Source organism: Gossypium raimondii, chromosome 9 (assembly GCF_025698545.1).
Source record: "Gossypium raimondii isolate GPD5lz chromosome 9, ASM2569854v1, whole genome shotgun sequence".
NCBI lineage: Eukaryota > Viridiplantae > Streptophyta > Magnoliopsida > Malvales > Malvaceae > Gossypium > Gossypium raimondii.
The window spans coordinates 42589991-42613742 of record NC_068573.1 but is presented as its reverse complement, the minus strand read 5'-3'; the positions used below and the strand labels follow the sequence as shown (position 1 = coordinate 42613742).

Genomic DNA, 23752 nt, shown 5'->3' with positions numbered 1-23752 from the left:
ATTAGTTTGTTTTTCTACTCAAGCTTAATATTTAAGTTGCTTTGGTTTTTGTGTTTAAAACAGAAAATTATCCAAAAAAAAAACATTTAGTTATATTAACTATTTAAAATGTATATAAAAATTGCATTACTTTATATTTTATATATCATTATATTAAATTACTTAAATATCATTTATCATTATATTAAATTATTTAAATCTTATTTATTATTATATTTATTTTTTGAAATGTTTTATATATCATTAATTTTGCAAAAATTATATTAAATCATTTATCATTATATTAATTTATATTTCATGTATCATGATATTAAATTATTTAAATATCATGTAACGCAATTTTTAAGAAATCACATTTTTTTTCCCATACTTTACAAAAGTAATTTTTCTAAAAAACCTTTAGGAAAACTAGCCCTAATCATCCTTGAAAAGAGAAGCAAAGAAAATTAAAATACAAAAGCAAGTATAGAGAGATCCCGCTTGGTCATTCAAAATTCAAAAAAAACCCCACAAATTTGTTTACCGTTAACACCTTTACTTTTTTCTATAAAAGCTCCGTCCCTCCGCCCCCACTTTCCTCCTCTCTAACCTGCCCCGCTCCCTTTCTTCATTTCTTTATTTTCAATCTCTGTTTCTAACAGCGTGTTTTATTCAATCCCGAAAATGCGTGAAATCCTTCACATCCAGGGAGGCCAATGCGGTAACCAAATTGGGGCTAAGTTCTGGGAGATGGTCTGTGCCGAACACGGCATTGACTCCACCGGGAAATACCATGGGGACTCTGATCTTCAACTCGAAAGGATCAATGTTTATTACAATGAAGCTAGTTGTGGGAGGTATGTTCCCAGGGCTGTCCTCATGGATCTTGAACCTGGTACCATGGATAGTGTCAGGTCTGGTCCTTATGGTCAGATTTTCAGACCAGACAACTTTGTCTTCGGTCAATCCGGTGCTGGAAACAACTGGGCTAAAGGCCATTACACCGAAGGTGCTGAACTCATTGATTCCGTTCTTGATGTTGTCCGAAAAGAAGCAGAGAACTGTGACTGCTTGCAGGGTAAGCTTTCTTCTTTTCTTTTCTTCTTCTTTTCTTTCCATGTATGTGTTCTTAGGATTCTATTGGTATGTATGTTTGCAGGGTTTCAGGTTTGCCACTCGCTTGGTGGAGGCACAGGATCAGGAATGGGAACTCTTTTAATTTCAAAGATCAGAGAGGAGTACCCGGACCGGATGATGCTTACTTTCTCTGTTTTCCCATCTCCAAAGGTCTCTGATACAGTGGTTGAGCCTTACAATGCTACTTTATCAGTACACCAGCTTGTCGAAAATGCGGATGAGTGTATGGTTCTCGACAATGAAGCTCTCTACGACATCTGCTTCCGTACTCTCAAGCTCACCACTCCTAGCTGTAAGAACATGCTTTTCCTTTCTGGGTTTCATTTAATCTTTAATGTGGATTGAACTAATGATTTGTTTGGTCTGCTTGTTGGTGCAGTTGGAGATCTGAACCATTTGATATCTGCTACAATGTCTGGAGTAACATGTTGTTTGAGGTTTCCTGGTCAGCTGAATTCCGATCTTAGGAAGCTCGCTGTGAATCTCATTCCCTTCCCCAGGCTTCACTTCTTCATGGTCGGTTTTGCGCCTCTTACCTCTCGTGGATCGCAGCAATACCGAGCCTTAACTGTACCTGAGCTCACCCAACAAATGTGGGATGCCAAGAACATGATGTGCGCTGCTGATCCACGCCATGGAAGGTACCTTACAGCATCGGCTATGTTCAGGGGCAAAATGAGCACCAAGGAAGTCGATGAGCAGATGCTCAATGTCCAGAACAAGAATTCATCCTACTTTGTGGAATGGATCCCAAACAATGTCAAATCAACAGTGTGCGATATCCCTCCGAATGGGTTGAAAATGGCATCAACATTCATTGGAAACTCAACTTCGATACAGGAGATGTTCAGGCGTGTGAGTGAACAGTTCACAGCCATGTTTAGGAGAAAGGCTTTCTTGCATTGGTACACGGGCGAAGGTATGGACGAGATGGAGTTCACAGAAGCAGAAAGCAACATGAATGATCTGGTGTCGGAGTATCAGCAGTACCAGGATGCAACTGCAGACGATGAGGAAGAGTATGAGGAGGAAGAGGAGGAGTATCAAGACTAGTTCGGTTCTATATAGATAGCTTTTTCAATGTAGAACAATGCTAAAAGAAATACCAATTACCGATTGGATGTCTGTATGCAATATGAATTCAAGTGCCAATATTAATAATTCCAGCCCTCTTCTTTCAATATTCCAACTTCAAGTGCGAATGACATATGCAAGCATATATAAGCCAACCTAATCTAAACTATGGACTTGGCAAACAATCTCTCAAATTACCTGATCCTTTGGAGCCTTTCATGTTATCAAACAGAAACATAGGTGGTCTGTCATCAAAATGTGCTCAACCTGCAGAAAATCGACAGCTCCCATCTATTAGTACAAAAATGCTATAAATCGTTCACTATTCTGCAAATTTCACCAAGGCTTTATTCAGTAGTGTGTATGTAGAGAGAAGGCAAAAGTTGAACCCTTCATTGCTTATAAAATAGAAAAAATTTGAGGAAAGAAAATGAACTTTTTTATAAAATAGAAAGGACTTGTTTTTATGCATTATGGTGAAAATTTCTCCTCTCTCTCATTTAATTTCCTCCAAAAGAACTTATAAAATTTTGTTTTTCATTTTTTCACTCATTTCTTCCATCAAGAGCATCTATGCCAACAAAGACATTATTATTAAATGTGAAATCAAAGCATCAATCATCTAACAATACGAAATAAAGCACATATTTAAGTCAGCCTACCTAAACCACGAGATAGGCATGTGGCATATACTTCCAGAGACAATAATTCAGCTCACGCTCATAGTTTTGTTTACACAACTTGCTCTGGAATTTATGCATTTATGATTAAGGTTACAACAAGCAACTTTGCAATCTATATTTTAAGATAAATCTCAACAAAGAGCTACATATTTTTTCACAATTGATCACCAGCTACAAGCACCACAAAACCTGCAACTACAATTACCAAAAAGAAAAAAAAAATCATCTTTGACAACTTTGTCTACTACTGTTTTGCCTTTCTTGTATTCAAAATCCACAAGGTGCTTACACCACTCTTTGTCTAATTCATGCATGTTTCCTCAATTCAGGTCACAGTTACAGATTTCTTACACAACTTGCTAAAAAATCATGCATTTACAATTAAGGCTACGACAAGCAACATAAGTAAATTTCAATGCTTTCATCATTAAACGCTAATTAACAAACAGTTACATTTTTCACAATTGGTCATCAGCTACAAGCGCACACAAAACCTGCAACTACAATTACAGAAACAAAAAGATGATCAATTTACAACATAAAACATCTATTTCTTGTCATCTTTGACAACTTCGTCTACTACTATTTTGACTTTCTTGTATTCAAATTCCACAGGGTGCACACTACACTCTTCAGGCGCTACCGGACGCCTAGCACCAAGTGTGGTCCATAGATATAGCAGGCAAGAAGCTGTCAGCACTCCACAAGCGCAACCGAAGATGAACACGGCAAGCACTTTCCATAAACAATTGCTACTCTTGTGTGCCGTTGTTGAAGGCTTGGGGTTCTTTGAAATAGCCTCAGGATCAAGTGGTTGAGAATGCATCCAATTTGGAACCTGCCTTAGCTTAAAGCTCCACAAGTGAATAAAGCATGTCTGAGAAGAGTTCCCACTTGAAGAGCTTAAGCCCACAAACACTTCCTCATCCTTCCACAGGGTGGCCAAGTCGATTGAGTGTGAAAGCAATGGTTCATTAGGCCTGGTACTACTAGATTCACTCAACCTAATCTCTACTCTCTTTGAAGTTGCCTCATAATCAATCCAAGAATGCAACTTTTCCCCATTGTTTAATACCAAATTGACAGATGATAAATTTCTCACTTTAACTGAAACAAGACTACCCACATCAATCCCCACATGGTTTTCATTCAAATCACCATACTTGCCATCTTTGGAGGTATCAAATTCTACATCAAAAATACCCTTTTTACTTTTCTCCTTCAACCCAAAGGAAATCCCAAACGAACTATTGCCCAATACATTAACATTAAAAATACTAGGAACCATAACAAAAGCCAAACCATCACCCTTCTCATGTGACATTGAGAAAGAAAAGTAGGTTGAAAAAGAAGCAAAGTTCCTAACTTTACCTTCAACAAGCTTGATAGGTTTCTTATACATGACCCTCCCAGCACTCCATTTCACAGAGTTAGTGAGTTGAATCACAGAGCCATGATTAGCAACATGTGCATCCCCATATAAAGCAATCTTAGACTCAAAGTTGGGGTCTTCACCGAAAGTTTTGAAGGAAAAGGAGGAACTTTGTACTGCAGCAACGAATTTTAAATGGAAAAGGATAAGGGCAGTGAAGAAGTACATGGGAATGGTGAATGAGGCCATTGCTGAAATGGGTTAGAGGTTTAGAGCTAAATCTGAAGCTTCGTTTTGGTTGGACTGCTAGAAATTGCCGGTTGATGATTCCCTTCACAAATTAGGGTTATGGGTGAAGAAGCCGCAGAGAAAAGAAACTAGAGGTTGGTTTGGAGGTTGTGAAAATTAAATACAAACTTTACTCGTTTCTGCAACTCCTTTTCATTTTCTCCCTCTGTCAGTGGTTGCTGACAGAGGGAATATTATTATAATCAACATTTTTCAGTTTTGCACTTGCTACTTTTTTTTCTAACTTCTCAAATTGTACTTCCTTTTTATTTTTATTTTGAAAATTTACAATTTTATCTAAAAACCCAGATTTCGAGTAAAATATAAGTAAAACTCCCTTTTTTTCAAAATTTATCGGAATGTATCATTTCTCCGAAAACGCGTCCACGTCAGCACGATGTCACGATACGTGACAGGAAAACGCGTCCTCAAGGGCGCGCTTTGTCCACGTGGACAGAAAGCGCGCTGACGTGGATGCGTTTTGTTGCCACGTCAGCGCGTCCTAAGGGATGCATTTTCCCCGCGAGTGAACAGTGCCAACAGTCATTTTTTTTACCGTTGGCCCCCCTCCAACGGTAAAAAAAAACTATAAAAACCCCCCACCCCTTCATTTTTTTCACAAATTAATCATTTCTCAATTTTCTCTCAATTTCCTCTCAAATTGCTCTCAATTTCCTTCTAAATTTCTCTCAAATCCATATTTAATCTCAATTTTCTCTTAAATTTCTCTTAAATCTCTATTTCTAATTTTTTTTTTAAAAATATTTTTTAAAAATTTTTTTAAATCGTAAAAATTTGTACGAATTTAGCAATGGCCAGAGAATTGATTCGTCTTGATAACAAGCACATATCCGTCGAACAAATGAAAATGGTAAGTGTTAAAGTTATTTTTTAAATATTATTTAAGATTTTTTTATTTATGCATTTTTAAATAAGTATTAATTTATTATTTGTTATAAAAGTCTGTAAATCGGATATTGGAATGCTATATCTGGAATATGCATGGTCCTCCATCACCGTTGGTAGAGAATTATCTGTGGGAAGCGAGTTTTTGGCACGTGGCGACAGTAGGCTTGGGATGCAAGTTGGACCCGAAACTTATCAGTGCATTGGTTGAGAGGTGGAGACCTGAGACGCACACATTTCATTTTCCATGTAGAGAGTGCACTATCACTTTGGAAGATGTCAATCTGCAATTCGATTGCCGGTGGACGGGTACCCAATAATCGGGTCTGTTCAATCTGGTGATTGGGGAGCGGTGTGCTACGAGCTTTTGGGCGCTATTCCAGAGAAAATTAACAGAGGTCAAATCGGGATGGGCTGGTTACGAGACATATTCCCGGATCCGAATGATGATTCAACCGAAGTAGAAAGAATCTGAAATGCTCGGACATACATTCTTCAGATAATTAGGGGTTATCTAATGCCGGACTTGTCACGGAACCTCGTACATCTAAGATAGCTGCTGAAACTCGTTGATTTTAGAGTAGCTGGTGAATTGAGTTGGGGGTCTGCCGTGTTGGCAACATTATATCGAAAGATGTGCGGGGCGACGCGACTGAGTAAAGCAAAAATCGGAGGTTGTCTGTCACTACTGCAGTTATGGGCATGGTTTCGCTTTCCATTTTACGTCCTCGAGTGGACCACCCATATACATTCTCACTCATAACGAGGTAAATTTTATATTAGATTTTACAATTATTACGTAGATTTTTAAAAATAATAGTATGTTATAAAGTTTATTTAATTAGGTGGAACCATTCGACAAGTTATCCTCGATTACCTACCTCTCTTGAAGATATACGGCTTCTATTGGACCAACGGTTGGAAGCATAAGTAAGTATTAAATAAAATAGATATTTCCATAATGAGATAGTCGATTGATATTTAGTATTTAGTACATAACTAATATTTCCATCATGGTCATATAGTTTGAATGGACACCATACGAGGATCCGGTAATTCAGGCAGTAATTTCGGATGAGTACTTCCAAAATCGAAACGGTTGGCATGTGAAAGTCTCATTGGTCAACTTTGCGACTGTGGAGCTGCACTAGTCGGACAAAGTATTACGGCAATTTGGATTCCGACAACCGATTCTCGTGGCACCTGAGGTGTTGGATGATCATCACAAAATCGACCTACGGCAATTGCATACGGATTGACCGAGATTCTGGTCACACTACATCCAATTGTGGGAAGATCGGTATGACTATATACCTACTCAAAAACCGATCATCGTTCCAGAATTAGTGTGTGTGTCGGAATACATGACATGGTTTAGGATCAATGAGAAGCCGTATTTACTCTCTCCAGAGGAGAGGCAGCGGCAATTGCATGTCCAAAGGGAATGACGTGACCTTTTAAATACAAGAATAATGGATGACGACACAGGCCCATCAACAAGGCCCAGAAATTCACCCGGCCCATCATCAGCGTCCATAACTTCATCAAGCCCAGCAACAACACCGACACAGTCACCCGACCCAGTAGTTCAATTGACGATACCCACGGTACAGCCTTTTCAGATGATGTCAGGTGCGTATCCTAGCCCTTTTATGTATCCTAACCCTTATATGTTTCCTTTTTCTAGTCTCATGGCAGGTTAGAGTCAATGGCCCGGTTCATCTCCATTTTCGACTACGCTGATTGGACCACCGATGTATAGGCCATCGTCGCAGGAGGGATTGCAAGAGGGGCCGTCAAAAAACTCTTCTTTTTACTAAACGCCATCACCGTATGGGTTTCAAACACCTTCGTCGTTGGTGATGCAAACACCTCCACATTCACTATTCTATCAAGGTGGCTCATCGTCCCAACACCGACAACTAGATCCCCAACCGGATGAATCAGAATCCCCACCGGAGCAACCACAACCCCTGCTGGAAGCTGGACAAAGAAGGAATCCAGCACGTAACGTCGACGACCGCCATGTGGCATTGAATCCGGTGGGCACAGAAATTGATTTTTATTTTAAAATATTTGTACAAAATAGTTTATATTAATGTAATAAAATACAAAGTAGTTTAATTTGAATATTTTGATATTATTTGATGTAATAAAATACAAAATAATTTATTTTGAATATTTTGATATTATTTGATGTAATAAAATACAAAATAGTTAATATTCTTAATAATAAAAAATATTTTAAATAATTCAATATGTTGAACACTTGACACATTATTTCATTTCACAAAATAGACAAATATTCTTAACAATACAAAGTTGTTTACAATGATGTTCAACTATTGCGATTTGGGCATGATCGGCTTGTATGGCCTGGATTTCTACACCATTCGCACAACTTGCCTTGACCGGTTGTTTCTCGGATATCCATATTGTTACGTATTCTAGTCGAGCAAGGTCGACCCTTCGATTTGCGACGCAATTCTCTATCCGGTAACAGCTTAAAAGGAGCAAGTGATACGGGCGACCACTTATGTTCATCTAGGACCGGTGGGAAAACGTGTCTCCAGACGTTGTATATGTTTTCTAATTTGTACACTTTGTCGACATAGCTCAGTGGATCCAGACGGAGATTCTGACAAGCTGCAATTACATGAGCGCATGGATAACGAAATGCATCAAACATCCCACAGTCGCAAGTCCTATTTCGCAAGTGTACACGATATTACCCGCCAATAACACCTTGGTGCGGTCTGTCAAACTCTGTCACGTGAAACCCTAAGTTGTCTCGATTGTAACACACTGTGTGCATGGTGTTCGCCCGCGTCTTGGCCTTGTTAATTTTTTACACTACCTTACTACACCATACATGGCCTCCTTGCATCTGGCCTGCATAACTCGCTGCTCACTTTGGAAATAGCGCCGCCAAATGAAAATATATCTTTCGCACAACCGATGTTATCGGTAGATGGCGCGTTCCTTTTAGAACAGAATTTATGCATTCAGCCAGGTTTGAGGTCATATGATCATATCGTAGGCTGCCGTCGTATGCTTGTGCCCACTGTTCGAAACGTATGTTGCAAAGGTAGGCCACGCCTTCGCTGTTAATTGAATGCAAAACTGCCAACATCTCGTGAAAGCAGTATTTATTTATTTCATAACCAGTCGCACTGTATTCTCCGATAAAAAAACAACACCGTTCTCGGTGTGGCAAACCTTACCATCATAGTAAATAATAACACTAATACGTTCACTCATCTTTAATTTCTAACCTTCTTAGCCTCTCTAAATTGTTTTTGCTGTAACTTATGCAATCTGAGAACATTTTTTGCCTCATTTATAGCCTCAGCCAAACATGCTACTGTAGCAAAAGCGCGTTCACGTAAGAGCGATTTCAAAAATTCTTCTGATAAAGTATCCTGCTTGAAGCGTTTTTATACTATTTGCTCAAAAACGTCAACTCAAAATTATTTTTTCAGGACCTACTGTAGCAAAAGCGCCCACATGGAAGCGATTTCAAAATTCTTCTGATAAAGCATCCTGCTTGAAGCGTTTTTATACTATTTGCTCAGAAACGTTAACTCGAAATTATGTTTTCAGGACCTACTGTAGCAAAAGCGCGTCCACGTGAGAGCGATTTCAGAAATTCTTCTTATAAAGCATCCTGCTTGAAGCGTTTTTTATACTATTTGCTTAGAAACGTAAACTCGAAATTATTTTTCCAGGACCTATTGTATCAAAAACGCGTCCACGTGGGAGCAATTTCCTTAATAAATTTTTAATTAAATTACCCACGTAACCCTAAACCTAATTTAATTGATTTTTATTAAAAAACCATAAACACGAAACCTAATCCAATTTTGAAAAAATATAATTAATTTAATTAATAAACTCTAATCCCTTATTCGTTTAATTTTTCCTCTAAAACCCTAAAAATCCTAAAAACCCTAAACCCTAACCCTAACCCTAAAAATCAAAAAACTAACGTAGGAGAAACGGGCAAAACGCGTCTCCAATGAAGCGCTTATGTGGCAGCAAAACGCGCCCTTGAGGGAGTGATTTATATCCACGTAGGCAAAGCGCGCCCTCAAGGACGCATTTTTCTGCCACGTCCTCTGACATGGCGCTGACGTGGACGCGCTTTTGGGGAAAAAGGTCATTTCGGTAAATAATAAAATACCGGGCCTATTTCGGTAAATTTTTAAAAAGGGACTTTTAATGGTGTTTTGCCCCCAGATTTCATTTTTTTGTTAGTTCCAACTTCCAAATCATTTCGGGTGTAAATTAAAAAAATTGGAAACAAATGTGGGTAAATTTGGAATTTGTTGGATTGAAGAGTTACCAATGTGTTAAAGCGCAACAACAAAAAAGGAGGTTAAAAAGGAAAGATAAATGTTTTGTCAAAGCATAGACAATGGCCTGTGAAAAGTAAGTGTCACAATTCTCAGGTCTTTATCAATTCTAGCCAAAATACTCCACTTTCAATTTCCCTTTTTGTTTTAAATTGTTTTTTTGTTTTATTTTAGAGTAAATTATAGAAATAGTTATTTAATTATCAAAAATTTTATTTAGGTACTTAAAATAAAATTTTATAATTTAAACATAAAAATTGATATAATAAAAAAATTTAGCGTTTAATTTTTACATATTATAATATAAAATACATAAATATTTTTTAAAAATATAATAATAAATTTATAAAAATAAATAAAAATAAAAAATATTGTTGTATAAAAATAAATATTTTTAAAAATATAATAATAAATTTGAATATTATATTAATATTAAATAAAATAGAAATCCCCCCGCCCCACCAGTGATTTCCATGGAAAAATCCCGGAAAATCGACTGTTGTTCAAATTCAAGAACTTACAATCCATTTAGAGAAGACAAATCAGAGACTTCTCCAGAAAAAAAGCATTGCACCCCAAATCCAAGTAGAATTGGCCATAACATTTTTTCAGGTCCTCGGAAATCTTGCCATGAAAAGAATTGTTCTCAACATCAATCTTCTCCAATGCCTGCAATTCGCAGATTGAATCAAAAGGAAGATACCCAACAATTTGTTGTTAGGGAAGATTGATTCCGTTGACGAATCCAGTGGAATTGCAAACAACTCCGCTGAAGTTACATGTAGAGCTCCCGTGTCTATGAACTGAATACATTAGAATCTGACTTTTCTACTGGGGACTTAAACTTGAGCAATATCTCCAATCCATCAGACTTTACAGAAGAAATAACAAAGATGAATAAAAAGAGAGAGATAAACACCGGAGGCGGCCGGACTGACATGGCGAAGGAGTGGTTATTGACAAACGAAGACAAGTGTGTTAAAATTTATTATTCTATTTTTGAAAATATTTGTGTTTTTTTTATTTTTTTATTTTTAGAATTAGAATATTATTTGTAAATTTTAATAGTTAATTTTTTTAAATCATGATAAAATTGATATAATATGTAAAAATTGAAGGTTAAAATTGTTATTGTACTATTTTTTAAACTGCCACATTAGTTTACTGTTTGTAATTTTAATAGAAGTCATCAAAATCACCAAATTACGAAATGTGCTTAAATTATAATTTTTATTTTAAGTATATAAAATAAAAAAATTATAATTGAATGACTATTAAAACAATTTAGCCTTTATTTTAACAAGAGGAAAAGAATGAGATTCTCTGTTGTTGGAAGAGAAGGACCATTTTCTAACGTGCGAAGGGTCAGGCGTCGATAAACCCAACCACCAACATTAAAAAAAACAAATCGGCGTGCTTTAAGCCTCTAACTTTTTATCTTTCTTTTTTGGTTTGAAATTTGGGTAATTACACTTAAATTAAATCATTAAATGGAAAATAGGTATTTTATTCACACAATCTTATTGAAGGAATTCATTGTTAATGATTAAGAAGGTTGAATTTTAGTATCTATTTGAAACATGGAATTGGAAAGAAGGTTGAACAATGTGTTTGGAAATTGACCCTTCTTGTCTCTCTCTCTCAGCAGCATTTAATAGGAGACTGAGTAAAAGGGCTGGCAGTCACCCGTTGCATTAAAGAGCCCTTCATTAATGACTTCACTCAAGCCCTAGGATGATCTGATTTTTGGTGGGTAAAGGAACCTTTGCATTCATTAATCGTACTTGTTTTTAAAATATATTTAATGTGCCGTTAAAAATTTTAAGAATAAATTAAACGAATTGCATAATGCAACAAAGTTTAGAAGCATTGTGATAGGAAGGGGAGGGGACCATTGGCTTTTGAGGTCTTAAATGAATCTTGTGACCACTGCTTCTTTATTGGCTGTTATTTGAAAACCTATCGGTTTTTTTTTTGGCTGGTTTTCAATTAACTCTTTAGAAATTAAATTATAAATTATTGAGAGTTTAAAACATGATTTTATCGTTTATAAATTTATATTTAAAAAAAATTGATAGAGATTTTTTCTTTTCTAAAAGAGTTAAAATAAAATTTTATCATAAATTTATAATTTAATAATTTGTAACGAGACTAAATTACAATTTTCATTTTGAAAATCAAGACACTTGCCTACATCCTTGTATTCTACCATCTTTACATATGTTTCTGGGTTGTATTTAGATTAACAAAAATACATTTTTCCTATAATAAGAGAAATTGTTTGGGTAAAATATGTTAGTAGTCTCCTAATTATTAATAAAATTTTTAATCATCTAATTATTAGTAAAAAATTTGGTCAACTCACTATGAAAAGTTACAAAATGATCATTCATCTGTTTAATTTTGTTTTATTTTTCTAATCACCAACTGACTAAAGATAACAACTTTTAAAATGAGCATAATAGTAACTTTAACTCTTAATAATGATAAATTATTAAAAATAATAATCCTCAACATTTATACATGATGTAATTTGATCTCTTTTTTTCAGTTTTGTTTTTTTTTTGGTGATATTGAGGTTAATTTTAAAAGAATGATAAAATATATTATTATCTTAGACTTTTGGGTGTTTTTGTTTTTTGTTTTGTATATTTTCAATCAAATTTAGTTGTTAAAATTATTTTTAGATTTTTAAGTGAAAGGGTCACAAAAAAAACACAACTACAAAAGATCAAATTACACAATGTGTAAATGTTGAGTGTTAAATTTTTAGAATCAAGACTAAATGGACATAGTACATAAATATTGAGAGTTAAAGTTACTATTATGTTAATTTCAAAAGCTACCATCGTTAGCCAGTCGGTGATGAAAAAAGATAAAATTATTTTCATAGTTTGGTGATAAAAAAGAAATTTATAAATAATTGAGTGACTATTTTGTAATTTTTTATAATTAAATAACTAAAAAGTAAATTTATTATTAGATAACGACTAATGCAATTTACCCAAATAATTTTCATCCAATCATAATGTATGTGACAACCAAATAAGTAAATAACCTCTGCAATGTTGAACCGTAGAGATAGAGACAGACAATGAAGAAGGGGAAGGGCATGGGTAAAAGAAAATTGACAAGATTATATCATGTGAGCATCAAATGGAAGCAAAGATGAAAATGAACCACCACCAGGACCATTTAGTGTTTAGTTAGATGATGATTCAGCTCTTTTCCAGTGACTTGTCAATTCCATATTTAAATTGTTTTCTACCCAAAGTTTTAAAGTTTGGTTTATACCTAGATTTCAACCAACAGTCATGTCACACACTTAGCTACCTACATCCATTAATATTTTCTTTCTTTTCCTAATTAAAGAGCACATTTAGCTATAGTATTGTATTTATGTATGTACATTTTCTGTAAAAATAAAATTTTCCATATATTAACTAACTTTATTGCATATATATCTGACCGCAACATATATCTATCTTTAATATGATAAATTTTGATTGGTATGAATTATACTACGTTTGCTTATTAATGTAATAATATAAAAATTATTTATTATATATGTTTTATAATAGATAAAATAAAAAATAATTTGTATAAATTTAAACTTGAAATTAAAAGATGGATAATAAATTTTGTAGAAAAGAGTCCTCTTAAAAATAAGTAAAATGTTTTCATTCTCCTTGCCACAAACAAGTCATGCGAATATAGTTTATAACTAATCCACGACTAAAACATATAAAATTAATAATAATCCTACCAAACATAACCTAAGTGATATCAACTAAATCAACTAAATTCCTTAAATACTTTAAAAGTAATAAAATATAGATAGTAATTGTTTATTAGCATAAACAACTATAAAAAAAAATTCTTTTTCTTACTGGCTTTCACTTTTTTTTTCTCTTTCCTTTGATCACAACACTTTATATACCATGGTTAATGATTTTTTGAGTGGAATACAATTTTAAAACTTTCTAATTATAAATTTATTTTTATAAAAATTAAATATACTTTATTTTTATTTTATATTTATAGATGTTCTGATACTTAAGAGAGAACAATTAGGTTAATTAATTAGTTTGGTTGTTGATTTTTTAAACCGACTTTAACATGAAAAAATTAATTTGACCAACTTTAATTGAAAAAATATCAAATGGAACCGACTTTTATTTAGTCGGTACGGTTGGTTTTTTGACTTAACTAGCCCAAATTTTTTTCTTTTCCTTTTTTGTTCCCTTAAAATGAACAAACAAGCTAAACGGCGGTGAAGCTCTTGCAAGTAAGAACTATTAGAGTTGTGTGATTCGAATCTCGTTTGATGTGACCTAAAAAGTTCGATGTGTAACTCATTTATTAAAGAAATAAAACAAAGAGGCAAAATTTGGGATTTGTGGGGGCGAAGGTCTAAGGGCTGAACACCTCTGCCCGTACAGACCTTGCCACACAAGTTGAATCCGTATAGGACTATACTTATTCTAAAAGATGTTGATTATAAAAACAAAAAAAAACAAAAAAAAACACTTGTTTAATCCTTCAAAACTGTGCATAGACGAAAGCCTCTAATATATATTTTTTAATATTAATGAATTTTTTCTCATTTGCCTGTTATTTTTTTCGATAAAAGTTTTCTACGTAAAATTTATGTACTTTTATTTTTATTTTTTATTATTTTACGATAATTCCTACTGCTATTATTGACATATAGTATAACAATAACAGTTGTGCAACATTTTCCTTAACCCACGAGAAACAAATAGAGAAAGAACAAATCATAGTTGGTACAATATAACATTTTTTTTAACCCACAAGCAAAAAATAGAGAAAGATGTACCCCCAAGCTAAACAACAATGAAGCTCCTACAGATTGACTACGAACGGTATAATGGTGTTTTAGGGTTTTCTTTTTGCTAGAAATGTCGGGGATGTTTTGGAGAAGGGAATGAATGCTGAGAGCTTTTTTTTTTTTTGAGTTTTTTTTAATTTTTATTTTTATTTGGGTTTAATTGATTTAGGTTTAATTAGATTTTATGAGTCATTAGGTTAGGTTTATATGGTTATATATCTATTATAAAATATAAATATATTTTAATAATTTAATAACATTATAAAATAAGTTAGTTTTTTTTTTGTTAATTTGATTCTTATATTAAAAAATTGATAATTAATTGAATTAACCAATTAAACCGAGGTCAAAATCGACCAACTCGTCCTACTCGACAAAATCGAAATAAAAAAAATTAAATGAGTTGATTTTTTCGATTGAAACTGAAAATTGCTCTCCGCTATTGATACTAGTAAAGTATTATGTGAATGTTTTAATTATCGTTATATTATATATATATATATATATAAAGTTCACCCACAGAATAGTATTTAAACTATTTTTTTTCCATATTGGTATCCAACATTTTCTTATCACAAGTGATACTTAAACTACATTTTTCTCTAAGTTGAAACCTTCGTTAGTGCTTGACCATTCTAAAAGCTTTGGTACAATTTTTATAAAAATTAATTGTGTTTTTATCTATATACAATATTTATACCAATTTTTATATTTTAAATGTGATTAGCAAAGGTATATTTTATTCAAAAATACAATAATTTTACTATTTTTAAAATTTATTATAAATTTTACAAATTCTAATATTCTATATTTTTTATCATTTTTTAAAAATTTAAAAAATTATTTTTAAATTATATATTCTTATAATTTTATTTCTATTTTTGTAATTTTTTAAATTTAAAAATATTTTTAAAGATTTTTCTTGAATGACGATGTTGACGTGTGATATGTGACAATTTATGATTAATTGACTATCTTGACCGATTTTTTAACGCCCAAATGATTGAATCGGGAATGTTTGATAATATTAAGGAGTGAAGTTGGCCGATAAAACATTTAAGGATCAAAGTTCGAAAGATAATATAGTACTATTGGCACTAAAGCATGTTTTTTTCACTAAGTGTAAGCATTTTGGGCTTCATGCTCTGATCAAGGTTTTCAAAATCGAATCATTGGTCGACTGGTCAAGTAACTACTTTCTGGTTTGATCAATTCGTCCAATTTGATTAAATATATCATTAAATATTCATAACAATTAAAATATATATATTTAAAAAATAAAGAAAAATGATTCAGTAGGTTCAACTAGCTTTTTAGCCGGTTCAACCTGTCTATATAGGTTTATGAATCAATTGGTTCAATCCCAATTTCTCGATCGATACCTTGTCGGTCCTCAGTCCGACTAGTTGATTCGGTTTGAAAAAAAATTGGTTTTGATTAATGAAAGAACTTTTTTTTATCCTAACAAGTGAAGTAGGCGATGAAGTTCGAAAACATAATTAATTGTTGACATCTCGATCTTCGGAGGGCAAATTTCGAGCATTATTGATATTGTGAGACATTATAAAGGAAGAAAAAAAATAAAGAGAGAAATCATGCAAAAGAAAATAATAATAAAAAAATCATCTTTTAAAAGGTTATATGACATAACAATCTATTATTCAATGAAAACTTTTTCAATGGATATAACAAATTGGTGTAAAATGAGTGATGGAAGAATAATTTAGGTACCACTTATGGCAAAAAAAAATGTAGGTATCAATTTGAGAAAAAAGTATAATTTAGATACTAATTTATGAGTTAAGCTTTTTTAAATAGATTTAAAGTTTGACTATGTATGAGTACCAACTTGAAAAAAAAACAATTTAAGTATCAAAATAGAAAAAAATGGCATATTGTGTGGTTATATCAAAATAAAATTGACAAATTAATCTAAGGTTATCCGAGAAATTGGCATGGAAGGTGTGGTTAACCATGATGAGACGCAAGCTCACTGACCCATGATCAACCCATTTGAAACTTGGCCCATTGCCATTTACCTTCTCTGTTTTCCCGCCAATATAATAAAACCCTGCTGTGCTGTGCTTGTCCAGCCCAGGGTCAACTTTATTATTACTATGTTTTATGAATGAATTGTCCGAATTATCAGACTCAAATTACAAAACGCCCCTCCCTTTTATCCTCCTCCCTTTTTTGGCCCTCAAAGCCATTAACAAGGAATTAAAAGCATGTTTTCTGTCAAAAAAAAAAAAGGAATTAAAAGCATGTTGCTATAACGAAGGGGAAGTTCAAGTAATGTAAAATTTGGGAACAATTTTTTTTAATTCTTAGAGATTTCTAAATTCAAGGGCAATTGAGAAAAAGAAAACCCTGATTTTGAATTTGATAGTGAATCGAAGGTAGGACAAATCCGTCAAGATAAAAAAATTTGGAGGATAAAACTGTCAAATAAGAAAGATCCCAACAACATTTTGCTCGATAAAATCTGTTTCTAAGTTGTCACTTCATTTTTCACGTAACAAAGACTCTTTGCCGTTAAGTCTGGTACTCGAGGGGACCGTCATCACTCTCACCACTAAATGGAAACAGAAGTGGAAGCCGTTGATAACGGCAACGGCACCACTGTTGCTGAAATCAACGTCCCATCACCACCACCCCTAGATGGCGGCGAAGGGGGCGATTGTGGAAGCCGCGACGATTCGGCGGCGGGAGGGCGAACGCGTAAACAGCGAGTGAAGGGGCCCTGGTCCCCTGAGGAAGATGCGATTCTGAGCGAACTTGTGAGCAAGTTTGGGGCGAGGAATTGGAGCTTGATTGCGCGTGGAATCGCCGGTCGTTCTGGGAAGTCGTGTCGGCTTCGTTGGTGTAATCAGCTTGACCCGGCCGTTAAGCGCAAGCCATTTACTGGTACCAAGTCTACACCTTTGTTTTGTTTTTTTCGATCTGTCGATCTGGTTATCTATTTTTCTTAAATTTTAGTACCTGCTCGGATGTTTTTGCATGTTAGATTTGTGTAACAGTTTCAAGTTTAGACTTTAGACTACTTTGCTTTTGGATGTTCAAGTTATGCCATCTAATGATTAGCAAAATTTAGTGTCTTTTTTCTTAAAATGTGTTTAGAACCCACAATCTCCTAAGAACTATGCTTTAAGTAACCAATCATGTCAATTCCCAAAATTTCTCAATGCTGTACTTTTGGGAGATTTTAGGGAAATGTTTGAGAGAAACAAAGATGTTTTTTTTTTCTTTTTCTAAGGGTTGGACTTTAGGGCTGGTGTCAATTGAAGACCTAAACACAAGTCCTTTGCCACTCTACCTTTGGTTCAATCGAGAAACAGAGATGATAATGTTCAAATTGAAACAAAGTAGTTAGCCTTTTAATGTCAAATCTTGAATCACATGTGTCTTGTTGAAATTGGGCAGGAGTCTAGTTGTTCGGAAATGGCAGTAATTTTGGTGAGCATTAGAGAAACTGTTTGTAAGTTGGGGAAGTGTCATTACATATAAGAAAGTGTTAATGAACATTCTACTCATACTCACATGGCAGCAGTCAGTATTAGTTTGCAACTTTCACTTTATAAGTTTTTTTTTACCTTTAAACATAACTTTGCATTTCTTTAGTTAGTTTGTGCATTTCGGTTTATAAACATTTCACTTTAACAAGAATGTATGTACTTCTTTCTGATAAGTGGAACTGATCATCATGTCTGTGGCAGATGAGGAGGATCGGATGATTATTTCTGCACATGCAGTACATGGGAACAAATGGGCTGTGATTGCAAGGCTTCTACCTGGAAGAACAGATAATGCTATAAAAAATCATTGGAATTCCACATTGCGGCGCCGGTACATGGATCTTGGTAGAATAAACACGGAATCTGCAAATATGATGGAAGATGCTGGCTGCTTGGACAAAACCAAGGCATCATCTGAAGAAACTCTGTCTTGTGCGGAGGACAGTTCTTTCAGATCCCTGGAATGGAAAGACGCAAGCTCCTCAGAAAAGTTAGATAATCAATCAAAGGGCAAAGCACTAGCAGGGACTCAATCTAACCATGAATTAATTGAACCACCAACTCTTTTCCGTCCTGTGGCCCGTATCAGTGCTTTTAATGTTTATAATAACATGGATGCACCTGAATTTGTTTCACCATGTTCAAGGCCAGTTCCGGTGCTAGGCCCTTCCATTCAAACATCAAAGCCAGATGTTGGAACATGCAAATTGCTTGAAGGAGTTTACACTGATCGTTTAGTACCTCTGCATTGTGGTCATGGCTGTTGTGGAACTCAAAATGGTCAAAATAAGTCTTTGCTGGGGCCAGAATTTGTGGAATTTTCAGAACCTCCATCTTTTCCAAATTACGAGTTGGCTGCAATAGCCACTGATATAAGCAACCTTGCATGGCTGAAAAGTGGATTGGAAAATAACAGCGTCAGGGCAATGGATGATGCAACTGCTGGTACATCTCATAGATCTCAAGTGCACATGGGACATTTTGAGGAGAGCCAAATGAGCGATCGTTTACGTATTGAAGAGAGAAACAGCAAGTTTATGGGCACTATGACCAACCTGCTGTCAACATAAAATATGAGGCAACTCTACTTCTAAGTCGAGAGAAGGTGGTCAAAAAAATTATGAAAGATGGTAGTCTTGGCCTTCAAATTAGCTTGAGAGTGATGCTGTAATGGGATCCTGATTTCTTGTGTTCAAGGTAATCGCCATATGGTACTGAATTATAAGAAGGGCTCAATTGTTTCATGTTCATTGCTATGCTTGACCTAGATGCTTAAATGGACATAGTGGCTGATAAGTTTGATGCAGGGGAGCTTGTTTACGTATTCGTTTTACAAACAATGCCTATTAACATCCTTGTACCAGCATGAATTGATGATAAAGCTTGGAAAATATTGATTTACAATCTAATTACTACTAGTCATCGTTTTTGCTCCGTATGTAGTTGTTTTCTGTTGACATTTCCCTTAACTTTCTTAGCATCTTAAATATCTTTCCAAGTATCCATGTTGGCCTTATAATCCTGTTCTACCATTCTCTTCTTGAAAAACTAATGCCTCGTTTATCAGTCTTTGTTGGGCCTGCTTTTAGATCTAGTATAGTTTGTTTTGAGAGCCTCAAAACAATCTTAATATGTATATATCTTTCACCCATCTCATTTTCTAATCTTGTTAGAACAATAAATGGTGACATCTCTGCCTACTAATGAGGACTATTTTTGATACTTAAGCCTGCCCAAATAAATAACTCATTGGCTGATTAGTATGTGGCAGAGGCATGGCTTATCCTAGAATAAGTCATAGTGGGAAAAGCCTCTAATTGTGATTCATATTGAACTAGGACTCTATGGCATTTAGGTTGCAGAAAGTTGATGAGAACATGTAACAAGTAGTCACCAAGGTGAATTGATGGTTTTTAGTGCTTGAATGACCTTCGGTGCCAAAGTTTAACACGGGGTGTAGGACAAAGCTTCTTTGATGTTTTAGTCATGTTAGATTGAAACAGGTAATTAGGGCCAGTTATGTTTATTATCTTTGGTAGCAAATGAGATTGAATGGCTTTTAAAGGTGGTGATGGGAGCTGATATAGAAGTGGAAGACATCTGGTTCACTAATAACGAGTGCCCATCGCTAGTGAAAGAAACATGTTGATGTACCCTTTCAGGTTTCAGTGATTCAGACTTAAACTAGAAAAAATAAGGGCAAAAAAGGGAATGCCGTTTTAATCTTTCCAGGATTCAAACCCTGAAAAAGACGCATGCTAGGGGGCTGCTTGAAAGAGATAAACATGTGGTATTGCATTTGCAGAGCTGCTTTCTGATTGAAACCAAATGTGAATTATCAGAATGTGGTGCCTAACTCTGAATACCTATCAAGTCCATTTTAGTGCTTATTCTGATGGTTTTTGAATAGAAAGATTCAGCTTTCTGCACTTAAGGGATCCTTTTTCTTTATTTGGTGTTTGTTTAACCAAAATGAATTGAATATTTGCCTGTTTTTATAATTGACCCCGTCAAACTTGATGGATTATGCCTACTCTGCTGTGTTTCAACAAAACCACCAAGGAATACCTTTAAGGAAATAATAGATTAACAATGATTCATCATCAAACCAAAACCAATACATATGTTCATACATAAGCTCTAAAATATTTCAAGATGATTGAGGTAAAACTTTGAGTTATTATAATATATTATTGATTTTAAAGACCAAAAAATAAAAGGGAGAGAATTCTTGGTCAATTTGTTAGATGCTTGTCTTCTACTTTAACAGCTCAAAAAGAAACTATTCCCTGGACAAAAAGAAGCAAATATAAAAAAGAAAACATAAGGAAAAACAAAGATGGCAGATTGAACAACAACATGGTTACCAGCCCCCACCACCTCCCCACCCTGTTTTTTCACTTGCTCCACTTTGGTTTCTATGTGGAGATTGCAGAACTGGGATGGCAGATTCAACTTTTGACACTTGAAAGCGATCCAAAACGGTTTTTACTCGACTCTTGTTACTTTTGGGGTGTTGTTGAGTGCAAATAATTTACAGTGTCAGCACAAATACATTGAAAAATGAGAAAAAAAAAAAAAAGTCCTTTCAACCTCTACTTAGATTGCAATATTTGTACTGACCCATTTTGCCTTTATTTCCAAATAAACATGTGCCTTTGGATCCAAAGTAGGCACTACCCAAATTTTCAACAATGGAATCCAACATCGAATAGACTTTTTATATTTTATCAATTCAATCCATTCATCCTATTAATTTAATCTAATTCTGACAATATCCCCAAATCTCAATTCCAGATTTCCCACAATTACATTAGCAATTGGTAGATAAATGAGGCATTATTCTCATTCAAATACAAAGTAATGATATATATATTTTATATTGAAATACAGGTTAAATTAATAAAATGATACTTATTCTTGATTTATATTTAAAAATATAAAAATAAGCTGTCGTTTTCTTAATACGGCGTCGGCCACTCTCTACTCCTATCTTTATCATTACATTCCCAAGTTGGCTTTATTGCAAAACTCTTCCATTTGGATTTTTTTTTTCTTCTAATTTTTGTGGTTTTCTTTTTCTTTATTCCTCATTTCCTTTTGCGTATATATATACTTACCTACATCCTAAATTCCATACACTAGCTTTTGTGTTATTCACGCAAACGCAGATCATACTATAAATATAAATGAGTAAAATTTAATCCTGGTCCCTTTATTATGCTAAACTTTAAAATTTAATCCTTATACTTTAATTTGATGCAATTAATTATTCCAAAGTATTAACGTTTTAAACTTCCTACAACTTAAATTTTCTCCTATTCAAAATTTAGGAACATTTAATAAACTAAAATTTTGAGTTTTGAAAATTAGGTTCTAAATTTTAATACTAAATTTTATAAGTGCTAAATTTATCTTAAAAATTGTTTAGTAAATTAGTAAATATAATATATAAGTACAAAATATAATTTTATTGTTTGATAAAATAAATACTTATTTTAAAAATATTATTTATTTTAAAATTTTATCTTATTAATCTATTTTTTATTTTGGATAGTTTTAGATAAAAGATAAATATGATAAATTGAAATATTTCAATATTTAAAAAAGTTAATGCATTTCAATTTTTAATAAAATAAAATTAATTTAATATTTTCTACACTAAGTGATAAGTAACTACCTACCTATTTATCTTATTCAACACTTTTTGTCGAAAATTTTATGTTAAGTAAAAATTATGATGATTATCAAACATATGTAAAATATTAAATGTTGAAAATTTTCATTTTCAATGATTTATCGAACATACTCTTAATTTGAAAATATTTAATTTAGAATATTATGTATTATAAATATTACAAATAATACATAAATTTATTCTAGTTCAATAAAAATTATATTTAAATATTATTATTAATGTTGCATATGTAAAATTTTAATAATTTACTTTAATGTATCATTTTATATCAACATTAAACTTCATAGTATGAATTTTGATTCCTTGAAATTTAAATTTAAATATAAAATTAATTTAAAGTATAAATATATTAAAATTGCCACAGCATCAATTGAACTAACCTTTCACCCTATCCTATTTCCATTTCAACATGACTCAGTATTTTGTACTTTAATATTTTATTCTTTTGAGATACTAAATTTTGTTTTTCTAAGTGCTGCTTGAAAGTAATGCATCTATTTACAGTGTTAATTTTCATTTTAATTGATATATAATAATATAATAATTAATTTAGAATGATAATGATAATTTATCACTAAATTACTAATTCTTATTTGTTTAATTGTAATTTTCTTGGATCTAATGGGTTATGATGTGCGTTACTACTGTTCAATACTCTGGCTTTTAATGGCGATGAGATGGGTCCAATACTCCAATTATTCCTTATCGGGGTCTCCATTAAGTTGATTCGCTTTCTCTCTCTTTGTTCATTTTATGCGTGGAAGGGTTTAGTTTCTTGTTTAGGCAAGCGGAATGTAACACCCCCATACCCTGTCCAATCATACGGACTCGGTATAAGACTATTACATTTGGTGCCAAAACGGTTTTGGCTAAATATTGTTTAATTTAAACATTTATACATAGTATTTTAACTTACCAAACCACATTTGCAAACATACTTATAGTTTCACTAATTCATTTCATATAGACCAAAATACTTCAAGCAACCCAAAATAAATAGAATTTCAAGAGTTTGCATTTGAGTCCCTAACACATGGAAACACATTTGGTCTATATATGTACATGTCATTTTAATTCAAAATATGGTACCTACTCTTGAAGCCCTTGAGGATGTGATGAGATGAGAGATCTCCTAACCCGATTCTACCTCTTCGAGTCTAACTGTACCTACGCGTAAAAGATAAACGCGTTAAGCCGGTGAAGACTTAGTAAGCACTACAAGAATAAATAGGTAAATGAATCATAACAAAATATTTTAAACTTATTCAATTAATACATATTTACACACATATAAGTTTCTTCAGCTATGCCTTACTTTAATAAAAATTTAACTTACCTTTTTGTAAGTTATCAAACTTACCTTAACACATTGGTGATTCACTTTTTGTTCACA

General features: G+C 33.5%; 3 protein-coding genes and 1 long non-coding RNA gene across 4 annotated transcripts; 3 read left to right on the top strand and 1 right to left on the bottom strand.

Annotated features, from left to right (window-relative positions):
* The first annotated feature begins 570 nt into the window (after positions 1-570).
* Positions 571-2305, top strand: LOC105799913 (tubulin beta-2 chain). The gene is made up of 3 exons (XM_012630734.2): positions 571-1057; positions 1139-1408; positions 1496-2305. The coding sequence occupies exons 1-3, from the start codon at positions 664-666 to the stop codon at positions 2167-2169; spliced, it is 1338 nt and encodes a 445-aa protein (XP_012486188.1). The 5' UTR covers positions 571-663; the 3' UTR covers positions 2170-2305.
* Positions 2306-3275: 970 nt separating this feature from the next.
* On the bottom strand, positions 3276-4772 carry LOC105799914 (L-type lectin-domain containing receptor kinase VIII.2). The gene has a single exon (XM_012630735.2). The coding sequence runs from the start codon at positions 4492-4494 to the stop codon at positions 3421-3423; it is 1074 nt and encodes a 357-aa protein (XP_012486189.1). The 5' UTR covers positions 4495-4772; the 3' UTR covers positions 3276-3420.
* A 641-nt stretch (positions 4773-5413) lies between these two features.
* Positions 5414-7537, top strand: LOC128032481 (uncharacterized). Its single transcript, XR_008188686.1, has 3 exons — positions 5414-6206; positions 6285-6369; positions 6465-7537. It is a non-coding gene; the product is annotated as an uncharacterized LOC128032481 (long non-coding RNA).
* A 9607-nt stretch (positions 7538-17144) lies between these two features.
* LOC105799912 (transcription factor MYB1) lies at positions 17145-19599 on the top strand. The gene is made up of 2 exons (XM_012630733.1): positions 17145-17553; positions 18363-19599. Exons 1-2 carry the CDS (start codon positions 17226-17228, stop codon positions 19229-19231), a joined length of 1197 nt encoding a protein of 398 aa, XP_012486187.1. The 5' UTR covers positions 17145-17225; the 3' UTR covers positions 19232-19599.
* Positions 19600-23752: the final 4153 nt, after the last annotated feature.